This window comes from Gopherus evgoodei, chromosome 8 (genome assembly GCF_007399415.2).
Source record: "Gopherus evgoodei ecotype Sinaloan lineage chromosome 8, rGopEvg1_v1.p, whole genome shotgun sequence".
Classification (NCBI taxonomy): Eukaryota; Metazoa; Chordata; order Testudines; family Testudinidae; genus Gopherus; species Gopherus evgoodei.
This window is the reverse complement of record NC_044329.1, coordinates 79,486,559-79,502,015: the sequence shown is the minus strand read 5'-3', so window position 1 is coordinate 79,502,015 and position 15,457 is coordinate 79,486,559. Positions and strand designations below refer to the sequence as shown.

The 15,457-nt window shown below is 42.5% G+C and overlaps 2 protein-coding genes across 2 annotated transcripts in view; both read left to right on the top strand.

The window, feature by feature from the left end:
• The window catches only part of BRDT (bromodomain testis associated), a 36,343-nt gene extending 30,340 nt beyond the window's left edge, over positions 1-6,003 (top strand). The window contains exons 16-18 of the mRNA XM_030572511.1: positions 1,961-2,166; positions 3,495-3,675; positions 5,908-6,003. Of these exons, the coding sequence (XP_030428371.1) occupies positions 1,961-2,166; positions 3,495-3,675; positions 5,908-5,973 (453 nt within the window). The 3' untranslated portion in view covers positions 5,974-6,003. The remainder of the gene's footprint in view (positions 1-1,960; positions 2,167-3,494; positions 3,676-5,907) is intronic.
• Positions 6,004-8,045: 2,042 nt separating this feature from the next.
• Positions 8,046-15,457, top strand: part of EPHX4 (epoxide hydrolase 4) — a 29,078-nt gene continuing 21,666 nt past the window's right edge. The window contains exon 1 of the mRNA XM_030573950.1: positions 8,046-8,461. Coding sequence (XP_030429810.1) covers positions 8,219-8,461 — 243 coding nt within the window. The 5' untranslated portion in view covers positions 8,046-8,218. The remainder of the gene's footprint in view (positions 8,462-15,457) is intronic.

Sequence of the window (15,457 nt, the reverse complement as noted above, 5' to 3'; positions counted from 1 at the left end):
AACGTGAACTATGAAGAAAAATTAAAGAATTGGACATATTTAGAGAAGAGAGCGGGGGGGGGAAACACGTAAGTCTTCATATACATTGAGTTTGGTGACCAATTTGTTCTCCATATCCACCAAGGGTAGGCAAAATAGTAATCAGCTTAGGTTACATCAAGGGAGATTTAAGTTAGAAATTAGGAAATAACTATAAGGGATAGTTAAACACTTGAACACGTTACCTAGGAAGGTTATGGAATCACAGTGACTGGAGATTTCTAAGACCGCTTAGACAAATATCCTTCAAGGATAGTCTAGGTATACTTAACCCTGCCTCAATATGGGGGTGATAGGTGGACTAGATGACCTCTTGAGGGCCTCTCCAGCCCTATATTTCTAGGATTTCACATCATAAAGTTAACATATCAAAACAAAGGACTCGGACTTCAAAACTTGTGCACCTGTACTATGCTGTTAACTAATGTGGTTTGACTCTTTTCAGGGTGTAGGGTTTTCTAATACTTGCATACATCTCCTCCACATTACACAATACTAGGTCATAGCAATACTTGAGAAAATGCCTCTAATAGTGCTGGAGTTCAAACTTTCATGTGGGACTAGGAAAGAATTTTTCATACCTCTACACCACAAAAAAAAGTTAAATAACTGATGATGATCCCACTACTATGCATGGGACCTGCTTGAGGATTTGGGGAGGGGTTAGTAAAAAAGTTGTTTTTCAGTATTCCTGAACTGCACTGGCTTATTTTTAGAAAATGGCAGGGAAAGGGGATCTTCCAGTTCCTGCCAACTTGCTGCTGCAGGAAAAGTTGATACTCGATAATATTTGCATAAGTGCTAGTTTTAGTTGTCCCCATAAGTTGTGGGCCTGGTGGTTCCTAGACCCTGAAGAGGTATGTTTAATCCTGGTAAATGTTTCTAGAATTCCTGTCAACACACTCCACTCTTAAGTATTAATATAGGGCTTGTCTATGCTACCACTTATGTTGATGTAACTTGCATCGCTCAGGGGTGAGAAAAAACCACCCCTGAGCGACATAAGTTGCAGCTACTTAGTGAGGTGTAGACACTGCTTTATGTTGGCAGGAGATGTTCTCCCACTGACATGGCTTCCACCTATCGTTGAGGTGGAGTAATTATGTCAATAAGATAGTGCTCTCTTGTCAGAATAGCACATCTTCACCAGATACAGTACTGCTGTAGCGTGGTAGTGTAGAGTCTGTAGACTAGTCCTTAGTAAATTTCCATTGTTCCACGAGCTTATATTTTCTTCAACTATTAATATTTGGATTCAGATCCCAAGGCAGATATGAAAATCTTATTTTGTTTGACTGATTACATAAAAACGTCTCTAAAAGTACTGTTTGTTAACCTAATATTGTGCATAGACTTTACAAAGGAAATCCCCCTACAGAGAACTAGGATACCTCTCACAGATCTACGTGCATCCAACCATTTCCCCCTTTTTTCATATTTTTTTTTTAACTGCAGGCCTGATAGGAGCTTTCATAGAACTGAGATGGGAGTTATGCGGGAGGAAAATATTGCCAATGGGGCAGGGGGAGGGGAGGGGGAGAGAGAGAGAGAGAGAAGCAGTCCTGTATGCATCTCATTCTGGGTCTAGAAAATCTGGTGCATATGCCCTAATAGGGGAGGATCTGGGGAAGATATTTAACAGATATGTCTATTGCTAGTAATCCATTTTTCTACAGAGTGGCATTATTTGAGAAAGCACACTTAGAATATCTGCAACAAAATTTGTTGAAAGTTTATATCTAATAAAACGTTCCTATTTGAAAACTGCACTGAAAAAGTTGTGTTTTGCATCTTATGAGTGAAAATGTCCAGTGAAAACCAAGTGTTCTGTGAGTATAGTAAGGACTAAGTGATTTGTTTACAAAAGATGCAGATTAATATCACAAACTATTATGTGAATTAGTCACTTTTTAAATTTCAGGACATCAGAATTAAGAATGCAGACTCCTGGATAAATTTATGTAAAAAGATGGCACTTCCAGTTCCCATAAAGGCATCTCTGGAGAATTTCAAACAGTTCAGGAAAGCAGCACTAGAAAAGGAAGAAACTGAGCGAGCACAAGAGCTAAAGAGACAACTGGAACAAGCCAAGTGGAAAGGGAAAAACCCCTCTCAAGAAAAAGAGAGGTTTGTAATTCCTTATAACTGAGTAGAAAAATGACCCAATTTTGCATGTCCACTTTGTTTTGTTTGTATCAAGTGCCTGTCAACTGGATTCTTGGATGGCTGTGTAGAATTAAGTTAATTTCTATTAAAAAAAAAAAAAGACTTTAAACCAGTAAGGAATCAGTTTATTCATAAAGTACCACATGACTCCTTTGAAATATGCTATGTTGGTTTGTCCATGAAAGTGTGACTCAGCAGTCTGTCTGTCTGTTAAGCTGATAATACAATTATTTAAGGATGTGTAATGAGCAACTGCATCAGTAGCCATAAGAGAATCAGTCATAAGCAATTTAGGACTCATCTACATTGGGAGATATTCTGAAATAGCTATTTCTGAGTAGCTCTGTGTGGATGTGTTCTTATTCTGGAATAAGAGGATCCATACATGGAGTTAATCAAGACTAGCTATCTGCTTTAAATTCAAGATATTTGCATTTTTGCACCTACACTGCTGTAACAGAACCACCTGTGGCAGAGCTGTAACAAAATTCTATTCCTAAAACATGTAGGGATAGGCCCTACATCTCCACTGAATCTGCACCAGTGTGTTGCATCCATCTTAACATGCAGTCAGTGCACTGCCAAATCTAGACACCTGTCAGAGCTGACAGTGCTGTTGGCAAGCCTCCATAATTCATGGGCTGACAGCTCCTCTCCATTGCCTGCCATGCCCCTCAAAAATGCCTTTTTCCGGCTTTGCAAGTCCTCCAACGATAAGCCACTCACAGGATGAGACTGCTCTCTGCCCCATGCCATGCCCCTCACTTTGAATAGAAGAGAGGCATCAGTCGAATAAGTCATTGGAGTGGCTTGCCCTATTTTAGGCAGCAGGGGGTCACTTGATAGAGATTTTTTTCTATCAGATTGGCCAGTCAAAGAGAAACAAGGCAGAAGCCATGAGTCTAGACTGGCTTCTGACATTTCCCCTACCTGACTCACAGGTAAGAAAATCCCCATTTTATATTCTTTGTACACAAAACTTAGTTCACCTAAAAGAAATATACAATCTCCATATAGGTTTGTGGTGGGGAGTGTCAATGGTGCTTATTCCATTGCTTCCCATTTTAAAAACAAAAATATTGCCACATAATGCTTATATTTGGGGGGAAGCTTTATATAATTAATGAACATGTGCAATACATATTGTTGGACCGCATTTAAAGTATTGTGTACTAGGTAAGTGCTGATTAAGCTACTAACAGATGCTTTTGTTCAGTTGACATGTGTTAAGGCTACAGAAATAATGCTGAGGAAACAAAAGAATCAGACATTTTATTTTACTTCTTAAGGGCCCACGAAAGAGCAGAACTGGAATCCACTGGAATGAAAGCCAATGAAGAGCCACAAAAAGAGAGGCCAAACAGCGAACAGCAACAACCACCTGAGGTTCAACAAAATATCCAGAAAGGTCTTGTCAAAGACCGTAACCTGGCTAGAAAAATGGAGCAAGAGCGCAGGCGGAGAGAAGCTGTAAGTCATGGAACTTTTTTCAACTATTAACTTTTGCTTTACTTAAAAAATAGCACAAAATAAGGTGGACTAGATCCTTAGCTAGCATAAATCATTGTAGATTCATTTATGGAATTATGCTGATTTAAAATAGCTGAGGATCTGTCCCAGTAAGTAAAGTTTGAGGCTTAAGATTCTGTGCTACACCTCCAGGAGGCACAACACAGAAATACAGAGTAATGGGAAAAGGGAGGTGCGAGGATCAGTGGTGGCTTAAGTCACTTTTGTGCCGTTCCAATTTTGGGCTGCTCCAGGGGCTGGTGGTATAGGTTACTCTACTGCCCACAGCAGCATGAAATCCTCATAGTACTGTGTGCTCTTCCAGGTCCCAGCTTGCCTACTTATCCCCAGGATTAATGAAAGAGGCTAGTGTGGATAATGCAAGGTGGGAAATTCTTCCCTAGCTGGTTAAGGGGCTTTTATGGTGTTATACAGGGCCCACTGCAAGTGGATGAATCTCTGTCTAGTGTTCTTTTGCATCCTAAAGTAAACTGACTGTAGTTGATCCAATAACTCAAATTCCTTTTACCTCTGGGATACTCTTAAGGGAAAACTTCTAAGAGTAAATTATCATGGAACAATAAATGTGATTGATTAGGATATTTTGTCAGGGCTAAATTGGCACCTCTGTCACTCTCATTTAGAACTTTGGCCTTTGCTGGGTACAGAGGCTGAAAGATTCTTTCCCTTTGAAAAGGTTACTCAGAATACACTGTCACCCTGGAAGTCATGTAGGGAAGCTTATGCTGCTGCTGCTGCTGCCCATGCAAAGTTCCTGTTCCAAAGAACGTCCTTCATAAACAGTTATCAACTCTAGCTGGCACTCTTCACAAGCACTACATTAATTTACAATTTAAGTAATCTGTTTGCCAAGTTTCTTTCAAAACTGGAACATGCCTCTTCCTTATGATGTAAGTCTGATTGTCAGGATATATTACTCCAGTCTTTTAACCCAATGATTTGGAAAAGTCTCTCCCATGTAAGAAATGTAGCTTGGCTAAACCACAGCTGACTCCTCAATCTGCAAAATACTTTTATCTAAACTTGGCATTTCATTGATATTTCAGTAAAGTTTTGGATAAGTTGGTGTAACCTAATCTTTTTTAGAAAGTGTAAATGTCACTACAATCACCTGTCTTTTACAGCCTGCTCCAAAGCTCACTGAAGTTGATGGAAAGACCCCCATTCACTACAATGGACTTTGGATCAGGTTCTCGGCATCTGCAACTCTAGGCTCTCCAGAGTTTCCAGATTAGCTATTGTGGAATAGCTATTCCACCATACGTGTTCCAGAATAGTTTTCTGGATAGACACTCTAATTCTGGAATAAGAGTGTCCTTTTCCAGTTTAGGTTAATCCAAAATGAATTAGTGTGTCCACAGGGTAAACTACTCTGGAATAGGTATTGCACTTTAAATTCACACCCTACCTTAATCTGAAACTTTCAAATGTTGACAGCCATCAGACTCTTCAAGGATATACACATGCACAAAAAGCAGACATAGTAACATCAATGATTGTGCAGCAGAATAATCCTACAAAAACAAAACATTCTGTGTGTGTGTGTCCGACAGTGCTCATCAGATCAGAACATTAAGAGACAGCAAAATTTAAGGTTACAAGAATTCTGGTCTCTGAATATCTCAGAGCAGAAGTCTTGTAAGTTGTCCATCTGTGCTCCCTTAATATGTCTGTTTTGAACTTAATGTTGGTATTACAGATCAAATTTAAAACAAGAGAAATTCCCTCTAGCCCTATTAGAGTAGGTAAATAAACATCTTATCTTTCTCTCCCATCACCATTGGTTACAGAAATGTCTTTCTAATCAGAAGTATTTGCCTTTTCAATTCACTTCCAACTATCAAATTCTTTAAGTCTTGCACCTGATACCATGAAGTGATTGATGTCAGCCTGTGGCTGTGACTTTTTTTTTAAAAGAATGTTTTAAATACATACTGAAAGTCCACCTGCAATGATGAGAAAAGGAAGTGGACATGTTACTTTCAATTTTTTTTAATTTCTTTTAATGCAGTTTGGATAATGTCTAGTGTTATCATTGTGGATGCCACTATAAACAAGCAATAGATGTGCTGTCACTTTAGTAGTTTAGAAGAGATTTTTCTCACTCATTATGGTATTCCTTTTGTCTGTGATAATTCTTATTATGAAACCTGTTGTTTCACTTTCCTGTAGATGACTGGTACCATTGACATGAACCTGCAGAGTGATATAATGGCAACTTTTGAAGAAAATCTTTAGTGGAATTTTGGACACTGGAAAAAGTTGCAACCCTGGCCACAGTCCTTGAGTGACACTGTACCCAAAAGAATGATACAAGTGGCTAAATATGTGTGCTATACTGTTGAGATACATAAATATTGTTTAGACCACTTTGAAGAGCTGTAAACTGCTGTCGTGTGTGTTTAATTTGCATAGCACTGTTAAATATTAAAAGTATGCATTGACACACAAGATCACAGGGTATTTTTGTTGCTTGCATTTATAATCTGTCAAATCTACTTGTTGCTAGCTAGTTGAGCATGGTCCTGTTTGATTGCATATACATGTTACTACTTAAAATACATTGTAGAGATGTTTTTTGGAATATCTGTACCTCCCTGTTTTTGAGTTTAGAACTTTTAAAAGCAATTATTTTTCAGAACTATTCCAGAAGCTTTTTAAAAATATATTGCCCACAGCTGATTTCTTTTCTTATTTTCACTGGCTGTTTCTGGTTATACACTGCATTTACATGTGGTGTTAAATACTTTGGAGAAGTTATCCAAACCATAGTAACTTTGTCTCTTCAAAAGCATTTTATTTTTATTAAACAGTGAAGATATCACTTTTTAATTAACACACAAATGTGTTATTTAATAAAAAAAAAACTGGACTTCTGCAAAGACCTTGTAAAAGTGACCATCTATATTATCTGTGGAAATAATTTGTATTTAAAGAACTACAGTTGTGGAACTTTTGCATTTTCTGTACTTGACCTACACTTTCGCTGGCCAAATTCTGTTCACTTAACCTGCATTTACTTGGTTAAAAATGTTTACTATAAAATACAGGAACAAAAAAGTTGAGATTGCTTGAAAAGCAGGCAAGCTGGAGTATTTACCTAATCGTTCATATTTTGTACCCAAAGAAATTTTTTAGAACTAAAATGCTTGTAGTTCTGGGTAACATTTTAAGAGCCAGATTGATCTTTATCTTTAAAAATTGTTGGGTTTTTTGTGCCTAGTATGTAGCAGCCCCAATCAGGATCAGAATATGATTGTACTATTTTAATATAATTGGAAAAAGAGGGGAAGACAACTTGCCACAAAGTACATAAAAGATTGCAGAATCCCCATTACACTTTAGCACTTCCTACCTTCCAGCTGTCTGCTCCTGACTCCTAACAGCCACTAACGTCTATCTTCCTCTGCTCTAGCAAATTACACTCCCAGGAAGGGAGCTGATAGGTACTCAACCATTATAGATCTACTGTCTGACTGTCCCTAACACAGAAGGGACTGTTTCAGATTTCAGGTTTAATACCCATTCAGATAAATTAAGAGCAGCTCACTTCTCTTAGAGCCATTGTTTGTAGGGCTGCAACCTTAAACCTACATCCCCACATCAGTTTATGGATCATATTTTCATTATGAGTTGGGCATTTAATATTATAATGAAAACTTAAATTTAGTATAGGTAAGAATTTAAAACCCAGTGTACACTGATGCAGTAACCTGTGCTTCTGTGTACTCCTGTTCAACACAGGGCCTTGCCCACAGAGCAGAAAGCCAAGGCCGATAAGGGATAGGGCTGTGGTTAAGACTCTGCTGGGGGACAGAGACTAGAGTAGACTTAATTTCCAGCTCTGCCACTGACTTTCTAAGGGACTTAGCTAAGGTCACTTAATGTCGCAGCTGAGCACAAGGACATTTTTCCTAGCTCAAAAGGGGGGTGCTGGTGAGACACTCAGAGCAGGTGATGAGTGAGCTCCCCTGGGCTGGCTGAGTCCCCCAAGTCCAGCCTGGACGCTGGAGGCTCGGGGCGGGGCTGTCCCCTGGTTCTGGGTGTAGAAGATCCTTGACTTCCCCGGGCGTGGCCGCAGGCCGGGCTGACGGCGCCTGGCTGGGGCACAGGGGGTGCTACCTCTGCCAAGGTAGGTGCGCAGCGCACGGGGCTGCTTGCGGCTGACCTGCGCCGGGTTGTTGGCAGCTGCCTTGGAGCCGGGGGCTGCGGGGGGCCCTCTGCGCCATTCCCACTGGTGGGGGGCCGGGGCTGGGAGGGAGCCGAGGACCCTGTGCCTGCCCCCCATGTGGCGCTGCCCCGCCCGGCTGCAGCAGCCAGCCTCCTGCCTGGCTGCTCTCGGTCACGCCGGCTGCTGCTGGCCGGCTCCCTGCTGCTGGCGTGAGGCAGACGTGCCGGTGGCTTGGCTGGGCTGGGCTCCCTGCCGCGGAGCCCATCCCCTGACGCTGGTGGGGAGGGAGGATTGAGGAGCAGCCGCCGCCTAATGGCGAGCCCCGCTGGTTGTTTACCGTGGCTCCCGGGCGGGTTCATGGTGACGGTCAGGGCTCTGCTCTTTTGGGCGCTGGTGTATAGCTACTGCGCCGTCTGCGCCTGCATAGAGCTGCTGAAACTTTTGTGGAGCATAGGAAGGAGTCCAGGCAAGACCTTCCAGCGGTTCATCCGGGAGAATCCTCCAGCCTGCCTCAGTGATCCCTCCCTGGGCACCCACTGCTACGTGAGAATTAAGGTAAAGGCTTTTGGTTTCTGTGCTAATCACTAATACGGGGGTGCGAGGGGGTTACCTGGCTGCTGCTAAACATAAATAACAGGTGACTCGCTCTCTTTGCTTGTAAAACCCGAGGGAGTGGGGTGGGGGCTGGTCTCTTGCATTGCCCCTTCTTTTCTCTCTGAAGATCTGCTGTAGCGCCGTTTGTTTCTTGGGTTGGTGCTGAAGGGAAAGAGACGCTGTGTGTACAGTATTTGATTCATTCAAACGAAAGGGAATGGTCATGGTTCTCTCTTCGTTTTAGTGTGTGCCATGTAGTCACATTTAGAACCCGTTCTGTGTGCATCGCAAAGATGGGGTTTGCAAACAGTAATCCATTTTGAAACAGTCACACAGTGTGCATATCAGGTCTTTTGTCTGAATTGTTTCACTCTGCTTCTATTTATTTGTTGTCTTACAGACCAGGCTGATTTTTTCTTTGCAGAGCACGTAGAATCCTTGCGGGTCACCTTCATTCTCGGGGTGATCCGCTCGACCTGCGTGGAATCGCTCTGTTCAGTAAAGTGAATGGTCTAACCTATCTGCAGCTACAGCTATAGCTACCTACTGGGGCGGGGGGACCGGAAACTTGATGAAAATGACCAGTGTGTAGGCAAATCAGCTGAGTCAGATGATATGTCTCAGAGTGTTGAGGGAATTAACAAATGAACTTACTCAACCACTGGTCATTACTTTCAGAAAGTCATGAAACACTAGGAGGGAATTAGACAACCAGGGAAAATTCAAGGTGGCACTAATCACTATTCTTTCTAAGCTGCTCCTACGTGCATGTTCTGCCAGCCCTCCCAGGGTTGCCTGGTGTGATGAATCATGCATACTGTATAGATGCTTAGCGCTGTATAAAGCATGAACTCCGTATGTGCAGTGGTGAAGATTCCAGAGACTTGACCACGGTCAGACTATCCAGTTGTGTCTCCACTTTTCCAGGAGCTTGAGCTCTCAGACTGGTGCCAGGTGAGAACAGAACTGAGGGAAATCAACTGATTATGCCCCACAAGGATGGCAAGGCCTATTCAGCTGCTGGGCTATCACTGTCCTTTGCCACTAACCTAACCTCTCCATGTGGGAGATGGAATCTCAGGCTGATGGAATTCCTCCCACTGGTTTCTGAAGGTTGGCAATATTCTTCCACTCACAATAAAAAGAGCCATCTTGTTCAATTCTAACAGAGGGCATTGTTCCTGCTGTCTGCCAGTAGGCTGCTGCGCTAAATGGTATCTCTTGAAGATGAAGGAATCAAATTCTGGATAGGTCTGAGCAGTGATTGCACAGTTCTACTGTCTGGAAGCCTCATCTGGCTTAGAGGTGGAAACTCTTTTAGTAATCATTAGATTGCTGGGCTCCCAGGGTCTCCGGTGCAGCAATAATAGCGACAACTCTTCTTTTTCCATCTCTTCTTTTTCATCCTTTTCCCCCTCCAACATTATCCTACTTTCTGCAGCATGTCCCATCTTTCTCCACTTCTCTCTCCCATTTTTTCTCTGTTGTTGTTGTTGTTTGTTTACTGTTTGTATGTAAGGCCTAGGAACCCCAGTCATGGATCAGGATCTATTCTCTTAAGTGCCTTACAAACATAGAACAAAAAGTCCCTGCACCCAAAAAGCTTACAATCTAAGGGTACGTCTACACTACGGGATTATTCTGATTTTACATAAACCGGTTTTATAAAACATTTGTATAAAGTCGAGTGCACGCAGCCACACTAAGCACATTAATTTGGCGGTGTGTGTCCATGGTCCGAGGCTAGCGTCGATTTCCGGAGCGTTGCACTGTGGGTAGCTATTCCGTAGCTATCCCATAGTTCCCGCAGTCTCCCCCGCCCCTTAGAATTCTGGGTTGAGAGCCCAGTGGCAGATGGGGCAAAAATCATTGTCGCGGGTGGTTCTGGGTAAATGTCGTCAGTCATTCCTTCCTCCGGGAAGGCAACAGCAGACAATCATTTCGCGCCCTTTTTCCCTGGATTGCCCTGGCAGACCCCATAGCACGGCAACCATGGAGCCCCGTTCAGCTTTTTTTTTTTTTTTTTACAGTCACTGTATGTGTACTGGATGCCATGAACAGAGGCGATACTCCAGCGCTACACAGCAGCATTCATTTGCTTTTGCATGATAGCAGAGATGGTTATCAGTCGTTCTGTACCGTCTGCTGCTGGTGTAAATTGGCAATGAGATGACAGTGCTGTCCTTCTGTGCTGTTGCCCCTGGCTGAGATCGGCCGGGGGCGCAAAGGCAAAACTGGGAATGACTCCCCGAGTCAATCCCTCCTTTATGGCTTCTAAAAATAGAGTCAGTCCTGCCTAGAATATGGGGCAAGTGTACTAGAGAACCAGTGTATCAGAGAGCACAGCTGCTCCGTGTCAGATCCCACAGAAATGATGAGCTACATGCCATTCATGGGGGGTGCCTCTACAACAACCCCACCCGTTGCTTCCCTCCTCCCCAACCTTCCTGGGCTACCGTGGCGTCCCCCCCATTTGTGTCATGAAGTTATGAAGAATGCAGGAAAAAGAAACACTGAGTTTTTAGTGACATAAAATGAGGGGCAGACAGCCTCCCGGTGCTCTGACAGTCCAGGCAGGACATTAAGTGGTGCAGAGGAGAAGAGCCCAGCACGCTGCTGCTATGATAGTCCAGGCAGGACAGAATTTTGTCTTTACACAGGAAAGGGAGGGGGCTGATGGAGCTCAGCCCCCAGTTGCTATGATGAGGACAGTTACCAGCCGTTCTGTACCATCTACTGGGAATGACCGAGAATCATTCCTATTTTCACCCAGGCGCCCCCGGCCAGCCTCATCTGAAGCCAGCCAGGAGCACTCACGAGTTGATAATAATGACGGTTACCAGTCCTACTGCACCATCTGCCACCGGGGAGGGGAGAGGAGTGGATACTGCTCTTCACTGCTGCAGCATCGCGTCTACCAGCAGCATTCAGTAGACATAGGGTGACATTGAAAGAAGTCAAGAAACAATTTCTTTCCCTTTTCTTTCACGTGGGGGGGGAGTAAATTGACGAGCTATTCCCTGAACCACGCCGGACAATGTGTTTGAACCTACAGGCATTGATAGCTCAGCCAAGAATGCAAATACTTTTCGGAGACTGCTGGGGACTGTGGGATAGCTGGAGTCCTCAGTACCCCCTCCCTCCCTCCCTCCACGAGCGTCCATTTGAGTCTCTGGCTTCCCGTTACGCTTGTCACGCAGCACTGTGTAGCCTGGAGATTTTTTTTTCAAACGCTTTGGCATTTCGTCTTCTGTAATGGAGCTTTGATAGAACAGATTTGTTTCCCCATACAGGGATCAGATCCAGTATCTCCCGTACGGTCCATGCTGGAGCCCTTTTTGGATTTGGGACTGCATTGCCTCCCATGCTGATCAGAGCTCCACGCTAAGCAAACAGGAAATGAAAATCAAAATTTCACGGGGCTTTTCCTGTTTATCTGGCCACTGCATCCAAGCTGAGATTGCTGTCCAGAGCGGTCACAGCGGTGCACTGTGGGATACCGCCCGGAGGCCAACACCGTTGATTTGCGGCCACACTAACCCTAATCCGATATGGTAATACTGATTTTAGCGCTACTCCTCTTGTCGGGGAGGAGTATAGAAATTGGTTTAAAGAGCCCTTTATATCGATATAAAGGGCCTCATAGTGTGGACGGTTTAACGCTGCTAAAATTGGTTTAAACGCGTAGTGTAGACCAAGCCCAAGTCCATGTTTTTCTTGAATCTCTCTCCTATCTCTTGTGACTGTCCTTGCCTGTGGTCCATACATCTAATAAACATGCAGATGAAATAGTATAGACCTTGCTCAGCCTACAGTCAGAAGTGCATAGCAGATGTATGATGTATGGCAATTTTTTTGATGTTTAATTTTTAATAAACACTAGGTTTAGTTGACTTATTTTGTAAAAGCAGCAAAGAATCCTGTGGCACCTTACAGACTAACAGACGTTTTGGAGCATGAGCTTTCCTGGGTGAATACCCACTTCCTCAGATGCATCTGAGGAAGTGGGTATTCACCCAGGAAAGCTCATGCTCCAAAACGTCTGTTAGTCTATAAGGTGCCACAGGATTCTTTGCTGCTTTTACAGATCCAGACTAACACGGCTACCCCTCTAATACTTGACTTATTTTATTACTTGTGGGTAAGATCTTGGAAATGGACAATAAACATTCACTAAGTGTAAATCTCAGACTCTAGTAAAATAGTGAAAAAATACTGAGAAGAAACTGTAAGCATCTGGAGCAGTGGTTCTCAATCCATGGCCTACTTGCGGCCCAATCAGCACACAGCTGCGCTGCATGTGACATCCTCAGGGCCGTACAGGTAGTATATATAGTGTGGATGCAGCCCACATAACACACATAGAGCTGCATATGAGGCCCACAATGGTAGATAGGTTGAGAACCACTGATATAGAGAAGAACAAAAACACAAACAATAAACCATTTAAGATCGATAGAGACTAATATTGTCAAACATAGTTCACCACTTTTTAGTTAGAATTAGAAAATACATTTCTACAAAAGAGATAATGAGTAAACAATATATCACAAGAGAGTATTAGTTATGAACCTCAGTTAATACATTAAATTAAATCCATGCATACAGTTACTTGGTGAATTAAATATCTGAAAGCCTTTGACAACTAAAATGGGAATACATTCTAGCCATTTAGTTGATCATTAAGGAGAAAGCTTGTATGTGGAAAAACTTTTAAATTCACATTATGCCTTCAGTGTAAAAGAGAGCTGGTTTGAATCCTCAGATATAAAGGTTACTTTCTTGTACTTCTTAATATTCAGGTAGCTGCAATTTGCTTATAAAATGTTTTTCTAGGTTACTTACAAACAGATGATCTTCTACTCCGGAGGGACAATCTGTCACTTCTGATATAAAAACTTCCATGTCACTTTAAAATATTACAATACATGGTTGACCACTAATAATAAACTGTAGATTTTCTGGGAAGAGTACAGTACAAATGCAGATTTTTAAGGATTCCAGTTTCTTATGTCTGAGTTGTTTTATGTACTTCATTTAGGTCATGAGGTATGTGAATTCTTAATATCCATATACAACATTTCCCCTCTTTATAACAAACAGTACCATATTTTAACTGACTATATTGGGGAGGGGTAAATTATGGCAGTAAAACATTCTGGGGATAAATGAAATCTTTGACTATTCCATAAGATAAAGCTGGAACAGCGGCACTTCAGCGGCAGCTCTACCGCACCACTTCATTCTTCGGAGGCAATTCGGTGGAGGGTCCTTCGCTCTGAAAGGGACTGAGGGACCCGCCACCGAAGACCCAGACATGCCGCCTCTTTCCATTGGCCGCCCCAAACACCTGCTTCCTTTGCTGGTGCCTGGAGCCAGCCCTGAAGGCTAAGTGTATTATTGTTGTCATCAGTACTAGAGTAGTGCTTACAGGTCCCAAGTAAAACAGCAAAGATGAAAGTCTTGATCTTGAAATATTGTTAAAAAAAAAAAGAGAGAGACACAACATTTCAACACAGCCTGGATGTGCAGCTTGAAGATGATGCTCCAATTACAGCTTGGATGACTGTGCAGATGATGATGTCAACAGTCACAGAAAAGGTGGGGAGAAGAGAAGGCTCAAGAAAGAAGATGAGAAACTCAGTTTGGGGCATATTGAGTTTGTACAGCTGCTTGGACATCCATGAGATAATTTCAGGGAGACAAGATAGTTTTGGATGGAGAAACAGAGGTCAGGAGAAGAAAGGTAAATGTGAGTCATCAGCATACTGATGATGATTGAAGGTGTCTGAATGGATGAGATATTGTTTGAGGTCACACACACACACACACACACACACACACACACACAGTTTGAGGACAAAGCCCTATGGGTCATCCATTGAAAGAGAGGAAAGGAGGAGGACCCACTAAACAAGACATTGAAGAGAAGCAGGAGCAGGGCCAGCTTTAGGCCAGTTTGCCCGGAATCGGGCCCTGCGCCTAAGAGGGCCCTGTGCTGGAGTCTTTTTAATTTTTACTCACTTGGCGGTGCTCTGGGTCTTCGGCAGCGGGTCCTTCACTCGTTCTGGGTCTTTGGCGGCATTTCGGTGGCAGGTTCTTGAATGGCAGCAAAGACCTGGAGCGAGTGAAGGACTCGCTGCCGAAGTGCCACCAAAGACCTGGAGCGCTGCCGGGTGAGTACAAATTGGGCCCTGCACTTGCTAAAGCCGGCCCTGGGCAGGAGGATAACAAGGAGAGAAAGGAATCATAAAAAACAAAAGAGGACATGATTTTTGAGAAGTACAAATGGGGATAGGGGTCAAATGTGGCCGAAATGATATCACGGATGACAATGAGGGAATAGATGCCCTAAGATATGACCAGGAAGAGGTCATTAGAGACTTTAAAATTAGGGCTGTTGATTAATCACAGTCAGCTCATGCGATTAACTCAAAAAAAGTAATTGTGATTAAAAATATTAATTGTGATTAATTGCAGTTTTAATCACACAGTTAAATAATAGACCACCAATTGAACTTTTTTAAACATTATGTTTTTCTACATTTTCATATATATTAATTTCAATTACAATACAAAATACAAAGTGTATATTATTATTTTAAATTAATTTGCACTGCAAAAATGAAAACAAAAGAAATAGTATTTTTCAGTTCGTCTCTTACAAGTACTGTAGTGCCATCTCTTTATCATGGAAAGTGCAACTTACAAATGTAGATTTTTTTTTACATAACTGCACTCAAGAACAAAACAATGTAAATCTTCAGCACCTACAAGTCCATTCAGTCCTACTTCTTATTCAGCCAATGGCTAAGACAAACAAGTTTGTTTACACTTACAGGAGATAATGCTGCCCTCTTCTTATTTACAATGTCACCAGAAAGTGAGAACAGGTATTTGCATAGCACTTTTGTAGCCAGCATTGCAAGGTATTTACATGCTAGATATGCTAAATAT